Source organism: Coffea arabica, chromosome 2c, assembly GCF_036785885.1.
Source record: "Coffea arabica cultivar ET-39 chromosome 2c, Coffea Arabica ET-39 HiFi, whole genome shotgun sequence".
NCBI lineage: Eukaryota > Viridiplantae > Streptophyta > Magnoliopsida > Gentianales > Rubiaceae > Coffea > Coffea arabica.
This window is the reverse complement of record NC_092312.1, coordinates 18,392,660-18,409,762: the sequence shown is the minus strand read 5'-3', so window position 1 is coordinate 18,409,762 and position 17,103 is coordinate 18,392,660. Positions and strand designations below refer to the sequence as shown.

At 35.9% G+C, this 17,103-nt stretch overlaps 4 protein-coding genes across 6 annotated transcripts; 1 reads left to right on the top strand and 3 right to left on the bottom strand.

The window, feature by feature from the left end:
• Positions 1-1,134: 1,134 nt before the first annotated feature.
• LOC113721957 (agamous-like MADS-box protein AGL62) lies at positions 1,135-1,806 on the bottom strand. Its single transcript, XM_027245625.2, has one exon. It carries the CDS (start codon positions 1,804-1,806, stop codon positions 1,135-1,137), a length of 672 nt encoding a protein of 223 aa, XP_027101426.2.
• A 2,716-nt stretch (positions 1,807-4,522) lies between these two features.
• LOC140004350 (agamous-like MADS-box protein AGL62) lies at positions 4,523-5,476 on the bottom strand. The gene has a single exon (XM_027245626.2). It carries the CDS (start codon positions 5,389-5,391, stop codon positions 4,726-4,728), a length of 666 nt encoding a protein of 221 aa, XP_027101427.1. The 5' UTR covers positions 5,392-5,476; the 3' UTR covers positions 4,523-4,725.
• Positions 5,477-8,226: 2,750 nt separating this feature from the next.
• LOC113721962 (aspartate--tRNA ligase, chloroplastic/mitochondrial-like) lies at positions 8,227-15,786 on the top strand. Of its 3 annotated transcripts, none has more exons than XM_027245630.2 (11): positions 8,227-8,693; positions 9,142-9,285; positions 10,084-10,193; positions 10,787-10,898; positions 10,996-11,067; positions 11,670-11,761; positions 12,017-12,137; positions 13,265-13,387; positions 13,667-13,862; positions 13,948-14,135; positions 14,895-15,786. In XM_027245630.2, exons 1-11 carry the CDS (start codon positions 8,304-8,306, stop codon positions 14,967-14,969), a joined length of 1,623 nt encoding a protein of 540 aa, XP_027101431.2. In that variant the 5' UTR covers positions 8,227-8,303; the 3' UTR covers positions 14,970-15,786. The 3 variants fall into 3 exon arrangements, with proteins under 3 accessions (XP_027101431.2, XP_027101432.2, XP_071931000.1); XM_027245631.2 differs by having other exon boundaries at positions 14,879-15,786; XM_072074899.1 differs by lacking the exon at positions 14,895-15,786 and adding an exon at positions 14,259-14,315 and having other exon boundaries at positions 8,228-8,693.
• LOC140035531 (agamous-like MADS-box protein AGL62) lies at positions 14,977-15,605 on the bottom strand. Its single transcript, XM_072076796.1, has 2 exons — positions 15,067-15,605; positions 14,977-14,986 (listed from the first exon to the last, which is right to left on the bottom strand). Exons 1-2 carry the CDS (start codon positions 15,603-15,605, stop codon positions 14,977-14,979), a joined length of 549 nt encoding a protein of 182 aa, XP_071932897.1.
• Positions 15,787-17,103: the final 1,317 nt, after the last annotated feature.

The following is a 17,103-nucleotide window of genomic DNA, read 5'->3' as shown; positions in this document are numbered from 1 at the left end:
TTAATATTTTAAAAATTGTAAAAAATATGATAAACAAAAATAATTAAAAATTAGTAAAAATAATAAAAATTCAAATTGATTTGGGATGATTCGGAGTGACTCGGGACGATTCGACCGTTTCTATCCATTTCGAAGACGTCTTGGTTGAGTTTTCGGTGATTCGGCCAAGTTCTCGACAATTCATTATCTCGGAACCATCTCATCCTGGTATCGGATCGGAAAGCCCATTTCTGGTGACGACTCAGCCAAGTCTTTGAACCATTGTTGGTACACTAACTAAGGTCTCTGTTAGGAAGAGTACAATGTTCATGTTTTCTCTCGGTTACATGTTTACAACATGAAAAATAACTCAACTGTCAAATATTATAGCTGATAGCTCTAAGTGATGTGAAGGCTGTGCTACGGAATTCAACTAACATAACATGTAAGATGTCCAAAGTAAAAGTCCACGGACCGCCACTAATGGACGACTAGCCTGCCCTGGAAATCAAAAGACAAATTCCCTTTGTTTAGTTAGCCTCGTCAATTAAGGATCCCACTGAAGGTGAGGGTGAAGCTGCAAAGGTCATTTATCTAATGAAATTGATGAAGTTATCTTTTTCATTAATTCAGTTCAGATCAAAGGTCCAAAGTAGGTGCAAGAATCGCTAGGGGTATCATGCAGCTCGGTTGATTGTTGGAGATGTTTCACTGCTTTTAATCCTAATTAGAAGCCAAATTGTTTGTTTGAATAGTAGTTGTTTGGGAAAAACTTTATTGGGGATTTTTAACACAATTTTTTCTCACCACCTTTATTATTTTTTGAGCTACTTTTTTTATCTCATGAATATCTAATGAATTCTTCTCTCACGCAAATAAAGAATTTGAAATTCCATACCAATTCTATGCATTTTCCAAACGAAAGAATTGCAATGACTTGGAATTCCAATTTTATAGAATTCGAATTCTAATTCAATTTCAATTCTATAGTACCAAACGCACCCTTTATGAGATTAAACTATTTATAGTAGATTGATGGAGGAATCATCAGAGAAGAGCAATGACATAATTATTGACAGTTTAGACTAGCGAGGCACTAGCTTGATGCACCAAAGTCAAATCGGAAAAACGAGATAAGTTTATACCGAATAGGCTTCAAAATCCTCCATTATCATATCCAAAGTTGAAGATATTAGGATGGACCGAACCCACGCTGACCCCGGTTGGTTTGCTCTCATATTGATGATACAATCCCGCAGCAGCACAATTGTTTAGTGTAAAAAATGAAGAATTGTTGTAATTAGCCTCAGCCGCCACCTTGCTAGCATGACTCGTCACACTGTTTTTCATGTTTTCCAGTGAATCTCTTAGTTGTTCAAGTTCGTGTAATCCAAGTTCATTAACAGGGGATTCCCACCAATAATGATTTTGGCTGGCTTTTCTCATGAGATCAAATGCCTCGCCTCTTTTCTTCTCAACTTCTAATTCACTGAGAATTTGAGTGAGCTGCAAGTTGAGCTCCCGGACACTACTGGCATTCCTGTGAGCCCCAACGAGGTGGAGTGCACTCGAGTTTGGCTGAGGATTTCTGCATCGCGCAATGAATTTATCGATTATGTAATCGACACTAGGATGGCCAAAAGAAAATACTTTTCCCGCTGGGGAAAAAACTATAATGGCTAATTCAACGCCACAGAGAGTGCTGAGTTCGTGCGCCTTCTTATAGAGTCCCGAACGGCGTTTTGAAAATGTAACTTGGAGATGATTCTTGATCTCAATTTTTGCAATTTTGATCTTTTGGCGACCCATGCTAGGTTTCTTTGCCATGATCTTCTTCTGAATACAAGAGGGAGAGAGGTTTTTTAGGTTAGGTTTGGTGGTTCTATGAAGAGTTATGGATAAAGTGGAGAAGCAACAATTTAAAGGGCCTCAAGTTTACTCTTGAATCTGGATAGATTGATTGTAATTTGTGCTAGCTAGTATATGTAATCATTAGGCATAATTACCCTTGATTTGGGAGTTTAAAAAAATCTTAGATCTTAATGCTATGATGGTGTGACATAAATCTTCTCTTAGTTGGCATTACAAGGTGAAGTATCAGTTATTATTGCAAGCCAAAGTCAACTCATATATATGTGTTTCTCTACTCATTTTGGGTATGAATTGATGATCAATTGGCACTCACACTCACTCTGTAGGCATTTGTTAGAGCACAGAAAGTGCTTTTGGCACGTTACTTATGTCTTCATAAAGAGCCGAAAGATGGAAGAGCATTTATAGAGGAGCAAAATGCTGTGTATAACTGTTTTTACCATAAAACGCTAGTAGTAATTAGGATAAGAAGTGAATCATAACGTAAGTGAATTGGCAGCAGCTTCACTTCACATGCCCTATATGCTAAGAACTAAGAGGGCAAATGGGTAAATAGGAATTGTGGCTTTTTTTTTTGTCAAAAAGGAATTGTAGCTATTTACCTCCTGCTATTAATTAATAATTACAGGGATTTTGTTAACAAGTGAAGAAATCGGTGAAAAAAAGTAAAACCTTAAAATTTAGGAAATAAAGCTAAGATGCAAAAGCTACCACGAATCAAAAAATTTAAGAAGATGCCAAATTGATAATTAGTCACACGTTCTTACTTGAAAGTGATTAGAAAACACTTGGTAAGAAATCTTCCAAAGATTCAAATATAGTATGATATATGCCAGCTATTAACGGAAAGCCATACAATAATCTGACAACCTTCAACTAGTTATCATCATTGTCTTTAAAGTAACAAAGGGTCATCAAAGCAAGAATTCTATCGTCATATCTGGATCAATAGTACTTTCTAAGGTTTTTGTTGTAGGTCAGTATCATACAGTTATGACAAGCTAAAAACCCCAGTAAACCTTATTCGCTGAACTTTGATCTCAAGGCCCATGGATTAAATCCGCCCAACTTTTCTCTACCTATTTAGCTAATATCCTATTGATTATCATTGTGAACTCTCCATGGTTCAAAACACTATACAATCATCGTCTATTCCTTTTGTTTTTACTCTTCTTCTTCTTTTGTACTACAAGGGGAAACATCGTTTGTCTATCGGTATTGTAAAAGGAACTAACGTGTACACGTGCAAGTATGAGAAAACCAACATAAGAAACAGGAACAACATGCTATTCATTTTTTTTTCAGTAATTCATTCAAATATTGGACGAAAATTTACTCATTATGATCAAACATTTTGCACAAGAATGGTGAATTTTATTGTAAAGGACGTTTCGTCCAATCAAAATGAAACCTAAATGCTTTTCATTTGTAGCGATGCACTTTCGAACCGTGATCCTAAACAACTTAGTATAGTGTCAATCAGGCATCAAAACCACGAATTGGGATTCTGTGATGTTGGCAGAAGACTTTTAAAGGTTTTAATTGTGGGGATCGACCAGGCAAGGCTAGAGCTTATCTTGATTGTTGATTTAAAATTTATTTAAATTTCAAATTAATAGCTGAGATTAGTTCGAACCAACTCGGTCGAACCAACTGTTAAATGTATTATGCAAGTGTTCCTGCAACTATTAGAATTGTTAATGGAGTCGAATTAGTCTGAGTCTGACCCATTCGGTTAAAAAAAAAATACCGTTCGATTTTATCTTTAATCGGACTTGACAGATTTTGACCCTGAATATTAAACTCGAATTAAATATGAGCTAATTTAGGATCTTACTAGGTTAAACCTCTGACTTTGAAACGTTTATACAAGTGTGAGTTGAATTTGAATCTTTTAACGAAATCCAAACCTAAAAGCACCATTTAATTTGTGAGTAAAGTTTGGACTTATCAAAACCCTATTCAAAAAACTCGACTAATAGCCCTAGCAATCGCGAAGAATTTAGATCCTCAAAACAAGTACTAAACTTTATAAAAATTGTTATAAATGTGAATACCTAGCATCAAGATGAGTACATTAATCCGAGAGAGGAGGGAGGGGGAAGGGATGTGATAGATGATAAGGCAGAAAGGAGTTGTGAGAGATCCAAAGTTCAAGACATTCCACTTATAAAAAAAAAAGTCCAAAAAAAAAAAAAGATGAGTACATTAACAAATTGAATGCGTTGTTTAAGAATTCTTTCTGGAAACTATTTTTAAACATTTTTTTGGGGAAAATTTTCACATGTATAGGTTGTTTGATGTTTCACCGAAATGGACGAAGGAAGCTAAGAATTACAAAGCCGTTCTGCCTTCGGTATCGAAAAGCATTAGTTTGGATAGATTTTTAATTTTTAATTTTAGCCTCTCGATATTTACCTAGTATACCTACTGAAAAACCCTATTATACTGGTGTGAAGAGATATTAGGGGAAAAAAAGTCCAAACTAAGTCATGCAATTCTTTAACGCTATTATTATTATTATTTCACATCTTTGTTTGACAGTTTCATCGCATGCGGCAGTCTAGAAGATTAAAGCCAGAAAAAAAGTTTCTTATGTTTTTTCTTTTTACTTTACAATCATCTCCTATTGGTTTCTTTCCTTGATTCCAAATACGGGATAGATTGGTAATACATCGAAAAAGAAAACTTTATCCCATTTTTACTGTTTTGGCATAAAAGGCTTCTTGTACAACATCAACAAAAATACACAGGAATAAAGTAGATAAGATTAATACCCAGACTTACTTATACGGTACAATACAGACACCCAAATATGATTCAACAGAACAAAATACTACTACAATAGATCAGACCAATTTCTGGATATATGATTTAGAAAAATCCACGACCATATCCAAGTGCAAACCCATGAGGAGTCATAGAAAGTCCCAGACCAGGAGGAGGAACCTTAGCGTCAATGTTAATTGGACCAACATGGCCTCCTCCCTTGGAACTCGATGACCCAAGAAACGCAGTCGCGTTGGAAGCCTCCACCATCAACTTCTCTGCCTGATTGGCCACATTCTTCTTCAGCTCCTCCATGGCCGCCTTTAGTTGCTTCAGTTCTTGAAGTCCAAGATCATTAACCGGAGCCTCCCACCAGCATCTTCCTTGACTCGCTGTCCTCAGTTTGATCAGCTCCTCACCACGCTTTCTCTCAGCGTCTAACTGATTAAGCATTTCAGTCAATTGCATGTTGAGTTCGCGAATGCTCGCTGCCCTGTGTGCCTCAACAATTTGCGAACTGCTCGAACTCGGGCCAGCTTTTCCGGTTACGAAACGATCGATGATGGAGTAAAGGCAAGGATGGCCATAGGAGAAAACCTTTTTCCCTGGGGAGAAAACGATTATTGCAATTTCAGCACCACAAAGTGTGTGGAGTTCATAAGCCTTCTTGAAAAGGCCAGAGCGGCGCTTTGAGAAAGTAACAAGTAAGTTGCTTTCTTTTGACATTCTTGTCATTTCAATCTTTTGCCTACCCTTGCTCTTTCTTGCCATTGTTTAAGCAGGAATTATGTTCCAATGGGAGGAATGTGGCTGGGGATTTAAAGGGTGTGTTCATTTTCCTAGAAGTTTCTGCCACATCGTTGTAGATTTTTGCTACCATTTAGGATATGACTATTAACTTCTTGTTACCTTTTAAGCCAAGACTGTTAACTTGTTCTTACCTTTTGGTCACATTCACAGCCTAATCCAGAATAGACAAAAAAGAAAAAAAAGAGTAAGCAATTAAAAGGCATGTAACACTTGAATGGTAAATGCTGATATATAGATAAGAACTTACAAAATAGTAGTAATTATTATTGCATAAGATTTTTTTTTTGGGCGATTCTAATCTCAATGTGAAAATACTGGATACATAAAAGGAATGATATGTAAATTTCCAAAACCCCAAAAAAAAAAAAAAAGTAATACGACATGCCACTACATTGTAATCACAAGAATGTAAAATAATTTTTTGTTACTTTGTCAAGTACTCATGTCAATTAAGGTAATAAGCGATCGGACCGTTATTTGAAAAAAGAACACTCGTTTCGACGTAATATTGAGCGGGCAAACACCATGCACATGTAACTTTTTCCAAATGAAATAAAATAAAAGCATGCCATAGTTTATAATTAATGTTATTATCTTCTCAGTTATGATACAAATTTATTACTAATAATAATAATAATTAAGACTGCTTACAAGATTTTTGAAGATTTTGATTTCTTCTTAATATACTTACCTTAGCTTAGTATTTAGTAGCAGCTTATATCAGAGACGTAGTAAATATCATCAATTATTTATGGAAATATGCATTGATAATTACTATTCTTATTATTAGTCATTGCGAAATATTAAAGGTTAAGAAGCCATTAATAATGTTACAGATTTCAATGTTTTCAACTCGTTTCCAATGTGTACTTATATATCCTGAGCTAATACAACTCTTGCCCGCTTATGTAGCCTTGTTTAATCATATGCCATAATTAGTTTCTAAGCGTTTGCATGCACGTTGCAGACCACGTCAAATGATGGCCTGTGCGCCCGACCAATGAAATCGCTCCACTTTACTGATAGCAACAGCTGTGTTCGTTAGACAAAAAAAAAAAAAAAAAAGGAAAAAAACAGCTGCTGTGACTTGAGACCAAAGAATTGTATGAATATGCTCGTAAATTCCAATTCATTTTAGGCTTAATTACATTTACCTCCCCTGAAGTCGGGCCAAAACACCAAATAAGCTCTATAGCTTGACCAAATTATAATTATACCCTTACAATGGATGGTGTCTAAACCCCTGTTAACTGAGATACTGAAATGATAAAAATGCCCTTATTCCTACAATTTGCAAATTTTAACTAATCCTTGTCAAAAAAGCAAAGAGAGAGAGAGAGAGAGAGAAGAAAAGATAGGAAGAAAGGAAGAGAATACAATCTAAACATAATAATTTTTGCATTCCAAAGAGAAGTTAATGAATAAATTAGAAGAAGTAAAGAAACAAAAATAACGAAAAACAATTTCTTAATAACATGCATACAGGACATAACAAACCAACATAAAGGAAAATGATGTAAGTAAACATAAAGGGTAGGAAAGAGAAAAGGTAACTAAATAGGTTGGTGAAAGGAAATTGAGGAAATATGGAAAAGAAAAAGAGTGTAGTATGTTTTTCTATTCCACTAACTTGTTTTTGTTCTTCAATTATTCGATCGGACTTCCCCTTGCTTCATTAATATCCCTGCTACTGCTGCATTACTGTAACTTCAGCTCTAAATCTTCTTTTTATGAAAAATTCGAAACTCTATTCTTTCTCCAAAACCACCATCCAGGCTTCATTAACTCTCTCCTTTTGTGCACCAAATTTGATGAGCCATTTCCCTTTTACAATTACCTTCATTTCTTTCTTGATTCTCTTTTATTCCAATCACAAATATTCAGGCTCAAACAAATATAGTAGGGCCTACACAAAGCATACATTTTTATTTTTTTTTGACGATTTGGTACACATCCAACTTAATTTTATAACACTTTAAGAGCTCGTAATTGTTGCATTTGGATTTAATTTTTGCTGTGTTAATGAAAAGGATATACTGATGTATGGATGGATGTTCATGGGATTCATGTTTGTATTTTGATTGTGAATTCATGATTATCGAATTTGGCAGCAGCCAACTTGGTGGACTTTTGCAAATTACGTAGATTCCGGTAGAAGGAAATGAGGAATTTATGGTTTCAAGGGCATTTTAGGATTTCTAGCATAAGACGATGTTGATAACATTAATGACGAGAGGACCAATAATGTTAGTAAAATAATTAACTCACATCAAAAAGTGTCTTTATTATATTTGTTTACCACAAAGAGGGTTATCTATAACTTTGTAGAATTATAGAGTTTATTTGGCAATTTGGTTAAACCTCAAAGGAGCTAAAGGAAAATATAACTAACTTTCCTTTACTCTTCCATATTTTTCTTTACCAACAAATACTACCTTAATTTTCTGCACATTGCATCCAAATTTACAGGACTTTAAAGGAAAAATATTTGATTACCACAATATTTTCAATAAGTATAATTAACTACTTATTTTATCTACAAATTTTTCTTGTCAAACAAATATACGCAAGGAAGTTATTTTAACTCACTTGATTTTCCTACGTAACTTGGCCCAACTTTGTTTCATTTTAAAATAGATCGAGCGTACATGCCCAACCCCAATCACGTTATGGTTAGGGTCAACAACAACATTGGGATCAAATGGAGCAGGCTGGCTCAGCAAGCTTTGGTAGGCCAAGCCCAATCTACACTGAAGTAAAAGGACCAGGAAAACGACATAGTTTTGGACTCTCAATTCAATTCGGCTTCGTCCCCCGGCCATGGACTTATCTGCTCAGAGTCTCAATTGAAAAATTGAAGCGGCTGCCGCGAGATGGCCGCACAACTCCTCCGCGCTCTGCCCAGTATAGCCTTCCGCTATAAACACTTCTCACTCAAACCACCTCCATTGCCTCTTCTATTCCTAAACTCGCACAGCCCCAGCTTCAAACCCACGCAACCTCCTAAACGCTGCATTTCAACTCCTTCTGTTTCTGCTTCGTCTCCTTCTCCTTCTTCAACTGAAACACCACTTGTTGCCGCTTCCCCTAAAGTATCTCGCTCCATCCCTTCTCTTGAATGGGTGAGCCGGACCGCTTTCTGCGGTGAATTGTCAGAAGCTGATGTGAATAAACGGGTCAGGCTCTGCGGCTGGGTTGCCCTTCATCGTGTTCATGGTGGCCTCACTTTCGTTAATCTCCGTGACCATACCGGTGTTGTACAGGTACTTATTTTTCATTTTCTTCTCTCTCTCTCTCCTTTTTTTTTTTAAAAAAAAATAATGAATTCTCAATCTTTCATTTCTTGAGCATGTAATAGTTCTTGACTGGCTATTGCTTTTATTTTTCCATTGTAATAAATATTTTTGAACATGATGACCATTAGTTTGTTTACTTAAGTCAGAAATTTAAGGCATTCTGCCTAGGAAACGTGGAAAATTTTGAACATTGATGGAATTTTATTTGAAGTAATCTGTCTGAAGTTACCAGTACTTACAGTCTACAATCCGTGTTTTGGTTTGTTTTCTTTGTTGAGAATGCTTGTTGATTTGCGATAAATGCTGCATGGGAAAGAGTAGCTATGAATATGCTATTTGATGAAATTGCGACAAAGAGTATCTTTGGGGCGAGTTGTTGAACTGGTCTTTACCTTTTGTGCTTTGGGAATTTCAGATTACGACCCTTCCCAACGAATTTCCTGATGCTCATTCAACAGTGAATGACTTAAGAGTTGAGTATGTGGTGGCCGTAGAAGGTGTTGTTCGGCCTCGCCCAATTGAGTCTGTCAACAAGAAGATGAGGACTGGTGCAGTAGAGGTGTGTTCTGCTTTAGCTTTAAATCTTTATGCATAGATGGATGCATTCTGCAATAATTACAGAAAAAGCAGCTGAAGGAAGTCACTGATGACATTCTCACTATAGTAAGTCTAGAAAATTTGAATTTGAGGTCTCCTTTGGCAGTTCACCTGTCTGTTTAGTCTCCATGAACTCTTTAAGAAACTGAGAATAACATGCCTATGGCTGAAAACAAGGCGTGGTGCTAGTTGTTATGAATTCAACCAGATCTATTGTGTCAAGGGTGTTTTGCATTGTGATTTGAAGGAAAACCTTTTTAGGCTTTTGTTCAAGCAGTCCCCCTGGCCCAATTTTTGAAGTGTTCAAGTGTTAAAATTAACAGGTGTAACAAGAACAATCCAAGGGCAATGTTTTATGTTTTCCCCCGCAAAAACCTTCCAAGTGTAATGATTAATATGGTTAAAATACGACCTTGTTTGAATTGCTATTCTATAAGTGTTATTAGAAGAAGATCACAGCTTAGGTGCATCAGAGAAAGAGAAAATCGAAGTCTGATGCTGGTGATTGACTAGGAGAGAAGGAAAGGTAATGAATTGTTGCTGATGTTATAATCATATGTTCATGGATGAGTTCTTTATCTCAGTGCTCCACAATTTACTTAGTTTCTGCAAAGTTGGTTGTGGAATTATGATGTGTAGTTGATTGTGGAAGACGAATTCTAATAACTGATGACCGCTGTTTTATTATTTCCTTAACTTGGATTTGCTCCTGGATGATTATTCTTTTTGGTGGTTTTAGTACAATTGCTTAAGTTTGCAGGTGGCTGCTGAGCGTGTCCATGTTCTGAATACTGTGAGATCTAAGCTGCCTTTCTTAGTTACTACTGCAGATGATGCCAAAGAATCTGTAAAGGAGGAAATTCGCTTGAGGTGAAAACTTTCTGAAGTTTTTTGACCATGGGCTTATGTTTTGCTTCTCTCTGCAGATTGCTGTTAGTTCTCTTGATAATTGATATTTTTACTTTTCTGGTCGAGTTGGGCATTTCTTAATGATTGAAGGTCTACTTTTGTTTCTGCTTCCTCTCGCTAATTTGTGGTATTGTGACTGGAGTGGGTAAACTGGAGTTTGCTTGGGTCATGGTTTGTTGTTCTAGTTGTTTCTGAGACACTTAACTGCTTAAGTAAAAGAATACTAGTGCTTGCCTCATTTACAAGAGAAGAAATAAAATTAGTAAGTAATATCACTATATGATGATAAGGGATTTTGGTGATGTTGATCTTTGAACCACATAGTTGAAGAGGTAGCATGGGTTATTTACCATCAATTCTCACATTTTGCATGTTCCATACCCTATGATGTGTGTTTTCTATTCAATGTAGTTTGTGGCTTTAAAGCATGCAATGCTTCAGAGGCCATAGTTTTTTCCATAGCCTAAAATATATTGATTGTTTACTGCTTGTAAGATCTTCGATGCATGTCTCTTAAACTGTACGGATTAAATGGTCCCCATACCTGTTACTAGATATCGATGCCTTGATTTGCGCCGGCCACAAATGACTTCCAACATTATATTGCGGCATCAAGTGGTAAAACTCATCCGAAGGTACCTTGAGGATGTACATGATTTTGTGGAGGTAATGTTTGCATTTTAACATCTTAGTGCAATCAGAAGATTCTACTGGAGTCTGTCTCTTCCACTCTCTGATCCTTGCCTTCATGTTTGTAAGGCAGATTGAGACTCCAATTCTATCTAGATCTACCCCAGAAGGTGCTCGGGATTATCTTGTCCCTTCAAGAATTCAGGTACAGTATTTGCCCTGTTAAATGTACCTATCTCGGGATTATCTCTAATTTCTCCTCTTCACTCTTTTGGTGTTTTCCCTTGTTTTCTGTTGAAGTGAATTGAAAAACAAAATGTAATCTTGGTATTGATGTTGTCGTTTGTCCTGGTGATGACTTAGTGATTTTGAAAGAATTCCCATCCCATCAGGCTTCAATCTCGAATTCAAGCCAAATTGTGTTTTCTAAGCTACGCTTAATCTCCAGCCTTTTATGGCTACCTATGTTTTTAGCTTCTCAAATTTATACTCAGAGTTAAAATTTCATTGCATTTGAGCTGTTATTCCCCAAACTTTTTACCTTTGTTGTTGAGAACCCGCTCAAGGCAACTTGTAAGATAAGAAAAGGAGAACGCCATTTAATACAACTCGTGTAGATCTTTTGGAAGTGATGGAGGCTGAACAATTTCCATACAGCATTTGATACATCGAAACATCAAGGATGAAAAATATTTACTTGTTTTATTGGCTTTTTAACATCTAATTCTCTACGTTTCAAGTTTATGTTTTCCAGAGATATATCAGTCATCAAATAAAAATCTGATTGCTTAATTCCATCATTTAAAGCCAGGAACATTTTATGCCTTGCCCCAAAGTCCGCAGCTGTTCAAACAAATGTTGATGGTCTCTGGTTTTGATAAATACTATCAAATTGCAAGGTAATAAGTTTTAAGTTTACGACTATTTGATCAGACTGTTGATTTTCATTTAAATTCCCCTTTTCTCTTGCATCTTTACATTCTGCCACACATTGTTCAACTTATGTGAAGAGGATCTCCCCCCTTCCCCCCTCAGATTATTATGAGGAAAAAGGATTCTAGAGGGGGGATCAAGAAATTTTGCATTTATTGCTGGGTCATTTATTAGTATACAACCAAGACCACAATGTGACTTCATCTGCTCTTGCTTTGCAGGTGTTTCAGGGATGAAGATCTAAGGGCAGATAGACAACCTGAATTTACGCAACTAGATATGGAGATGGCTTTCACTCCCTTAGAGGACATGCTCAGACTTAATGAAGATTTGATTAGGAAGGTTGTCTTTTTTTTTTTTTTTGGGTGGTAGAAATAGTTTGATGAGGTAACAAATCACAAAATGAAATGAGGTGGGGATAAAAGCATTAGAATGATCCAGTGAGTTAAGATACGTTTCATTTAGCTGACCCCTCTCACTTCCTTGATCCTGCCAATTAGTTTGCTGTAGTTGATAGCCTAATAGATAGTAGAGCAATAATCTGATTTCACAATTTGTGAGTTCCTTCAGACCTTTGATAAAATCCTCTATTGAAGTGAGATATATTTTCTGCACATAAAATTCTGTAAAACATGTCCTGAAATTTTCATTAAAAGAAGCTGTTCTTCCATAGCAATATTATAACTAAATTTACGTACATTGTGGGGCTCTAAACTGTTGATTTGAATTTTTAATACCTTCCAGAAATTCTGAATCGAATGTTATTTTCGACCAGAGCCTATATGATGGTTGAATCCTGTTTTTCAACTGATTGGTTAGTAATTGAATTTGATGACCTAGGTTTCGCACCTCCTGGTAGATTTTTGTATGATCTTTTACTTTCCAATTTTAGTAACATTCTCCTGTGTTATGGGCTGGGTGTGGGAATTGAACTGTAATAGCATTAATCTTGTTAAAACTTGTATAACATTTTGCTGTATAGAAGCTAAACATCATCAGCTGTGCACATGCTTGGCCTATATGTGGTGCCGAAAATAATTATTACTTCTGAGTAAACATGACAATCTTTTGCATTATCTGACTAAATATCTTTTAGAAGATTGAAACAAATTATACGTATGTTTTAGTGTAAATTTTACCTCGTCATGCTTGTAGTCTATCATATGATTCCTTTTGGTATCAGCAAATAATATATATATATATATATGTAGGTTTGTTCCGAAATAGTTGTTTGTTCTAATAAGCTTGATTTTTTCCCCTGAAGTTTAAAGCTGGATGCTGTCCAATTTTTCCTTTTGTAGCATGGAGTTAGGGTCTAGCGAGGCATGGGTTACATGGGTAGATGAGGGCTCTGATGGCCCAATTTAGATGTTTAATACAACTCTTAATTCTGTATTGATATTACTTTTGCTGTTACTTCTGATATTCAACTGGTAAGTTGACGGGGCATGATAAATATTTTCCTGCAGGTTTTCCTTGAGATCAAAGGTGTCCAGCTACCTGACCCTTTCCCAAGGCTCACTTATGCTGAAGCCATGAGCCAATACGGTTCAGATAGGCCAGATACTCGTTTTGATCTTGGATTGAAAGATGTAAAGCTTGTTGGTTTTCATGCATTATTTGTTTTTATTCTTTATCTCTTTCAATTTTCTCAACTGAGAGCTGCCAATGCAGTCTATAGCCCCTTCTTCAGTTTGTCCCAAGAAAAATAGTTTCTTTTCCCTTTTTCTTTTTTTTTTTTGGGAGAGGGGGGGGGGGGGGGGGGGGAGACAGGTTGTCATTCTTTTGGTACCATAGATGATACTATATTATGAAATCTTAAATCTATTTTTTGTTTTTTGGAGTGATTACCTAATGGTCTTGGCTTGCAGGTATCTGAGATATTTTCAGATTCCTCCTTCAAGGCATTTGCAGATACCTTGAAGAGTGGGGGAATTGTTAAAGCCTTGTGTGTCCCTTCAGGAGGAAAGACATACTCAAATACTGCTTTGAAGAAAGGTGATATTTACAATGAAGCTATTAAATCTGGAGCAAAGGGTTTGCCTTTCTTAAAGGTGTTAGAAGATGGTGAGAGTGATGTTTGTGATTGTTTGCACATTTCATCGCATTTTGCAGATTATATTGTTCTTAGTGCTTGATGTATATCTTTTAGGGGCAATTGAAGGGATTTCCCCACTGGTATCATGCTTGGACCACACAAAGAAAGACAAGTTACTCAAACACTTATCTGCGGGATCAGGTGATCTCATCTTGTTTGCAGTGGGTCAGCCTGCATCAGTAAATAAAACTTTAGATAGGCTGAGGTTGTATGTAGCCCATGATTTGGGCTTGATTGATCCTGTAAGTTTACTGCTTAAAGCTTTTAATTTCATGCAATATACTATTGGATTTAAAAGAAAAAGGAAAGGAAACTTGGATTAATTATTTTTACACATCTCACTTTGTCTATTTGGTGTCATTTAGTCCAGGCCCTCAATCTTATACAATATATAAGAAGAGGGCATTGACAGCCAGTGTAAATATTTTCTACAATTTTTTTTCGAACTTTCAATTTTATTCTTAGAAAATTAATTTTTTACCCTAAGTCACGTGATCACATTTACCAACATAATCACTCTAAATATTGCAATTACCAAATTATCTATTTTTAATTGAAGAAAAAATTAATTATAAATTGAAGTTTGTTAATGAAAAGTTCTTATAAAATTTATTAATGAAACAATAAAATTTACAAATTCATAAAAAATAATAATGATTTCTAAATTGCACACAAAGTAAGTGTGCTTTTTAACACTAATATCAATTATTTAAGATTGGATCGCACACACATATATATAAATATATGCACGCATAGAGGGGGAGATAAAGAATACTCCCTACTTAAAAATCACTGAAAGACAAAAACAAAAAAAGAGACATCAGTCAACACAATAAAATAAAACACTGCAAGAGCCTAATTTATAGTAATTCATAAGGAACGAACGCTAACAACACTGTGAAAAATCGTCAATAAACTAAACAGTAAAAAAAAACTGCTGAAAGCCATGCATATATTAAACTTATCCGGACTTTGCCAACCACAGATCTTCAAACCTGCAGAGAATTTCCGAAGTCATCAGAACCATAAGGAACGATGGAGTTGTTGCAGTATTCAGTCGTCGTCTGATTGAATAACATATCATCACAACCAACTGCAGTCACGCCGGGATTGATATCACCGCTATTATTTAAGCCCAAATTAGTTGAAGAAGAAGAAGAATTTTTCAACAACATCAAGTCATCGGCTCTCATCAACAGCTTTTTCTTCAACTCTTCCAATGAAGCTTTATACTGTTGAAGCTCCTCCAAACCCATATGCTCAATTGGGTCATCCCACCAAAAACTCCCACCGTTCTCTAACTTCGAACCTTCAATCAATTCCTTTCTTTTTCTCTCGACCTCTAATTCTTTGGACACTTTAGCATAGTGTCGGTTGTGTTGTTGAATCTCATGAGCACCCAATGGGATTTTCGGATCAGCAACGGATGACGAGGAGGATGATGATGATGATGATGATGCCGATCCCGTGGTATAGCGGTTAATAACAGCGTCAATGTTGGGGTGACCAAAAGCAAAGACGCGCTTGCCCAAAGAATGAACGATGATGGCAACTTCTGCCCCGGTCAAGACGCAAAGTTCACTTGCTTTCTTGAAGAGACCGACTCTTCGCTTGGAGAAGGTTACTTGCCTGTTGCTCAAGTTGTCTATCTTCTTGATCTCGATTTTTTTTCGACCTTGGGTCGTCTTCTTCTTCATCATCATGTTGTTCATTTTCGCCTTTTTTTTTTTTTTGTCTTTTGGTGGGATTTTGATGAATTAAGGGCTAGCTACATTGCTTTGGCATCCCATCCTATTATTATATAAGGTTCCACCTTCCTTAATATTTACCCGTAATTTTGTTTCCTAAAAACGTCAAAGATTTTATTGTGATTCGGTCGATATATTTTCTCCAGTTTCCATTGTTTCACCCTCCTAATTTCCCCTTGATTGATGGATTAAACTTAGAAATGGATGATTTATGTAGAGTAACATCTCTATCTTTTTCTCTCTTTTTTTTCGACAAAATATAAATTAGTGTTAACTCCTCATTGATTGATGGATTAAACTTAGAAATGGACAATTTGTCTAGAATTAACAGCTATTTTCTTCTTTTCCTGGCAAAACATAATTTACTCTCTCACACTGACCAAGAAAATGGCATTGTTGAGAACTATCGATCTAATCATTTCATCAAAATTAAAAAAAAAAAAACAAACGATCAAATTGTTATTTAATGGCATGTGTAGTTAGTTTAAGTAGTTAATGGTTTATTATCTTTTAGCAAAGCGATATACATATTGTTTGGATGAATTCATGCATCAACATATAGAAACATATATACTTCCAAAAATCTAATTATTTCTTCTTCTTTTTTTGGCTAAGTATTTTCTTGCCTAGGTTAAAATTAGAAAAATTTATTTCCTCAGCTTGGTGACAACTAAAGTGTCTCCAAAATGTTCTCAATTCAACTTCGTTAAATAGATCAATAAAAATGAAACTACTTTTCCAATTATTTCCTTAATCCGTGGGCGGTAATCGAGTATGATTTACATGTATTAAGTATATAGGACTCTTAGTAAACAATTTTTCCAATTATTTCCTTAATCCGTGCCAGGCAAGTGCGATGTAGCTCGGACTCTAGGAATGGAGCTTGTTAAATTCCACTTTCACCCCTCATCCGCTCAAATTGAATGGAAAAAATCAACTCAACTACTTTTTGTGCATTGTATAAGTTGCCTCACCTAATTACGTCCAGGAATTGAACCACAGTGAAGTTATTCTCTACGTTCCGTTTTGTTATTATTATTATTTTTTGGGGGTGAATGAATGAAGGGCAGGCTTTGAAACAATTTAAGCAATGACACGCATAATTACCCTTGATTTGGGAGTTTAAAAAAATCTTAGATCTTAATGCTAGCTATATGATGGTGTGACATAAATCTTCTCTTAGTTGGCATTACAAGGTGAAGTATCAGTTATTATTGCAAGCCAAAGTCAACTCATCTCATATGTATGTGTTTCTCTACCGATCATCTTGGGTATGAATTGATGATCAATAGGCACTAGCTCACTCGCTCACTCTCTAGGCATTTGTTAGAGCACAGAAAGTGCTTTTGGCACGTTACGTACTTGTGTCTTCATAAAGAGCCAAGAGATGGAAGAGCATTTATAGAGGAGCAAAATGCTAGTATCATCTAACTGTTTTCCCCATAAAATGCTAGCTAGTACT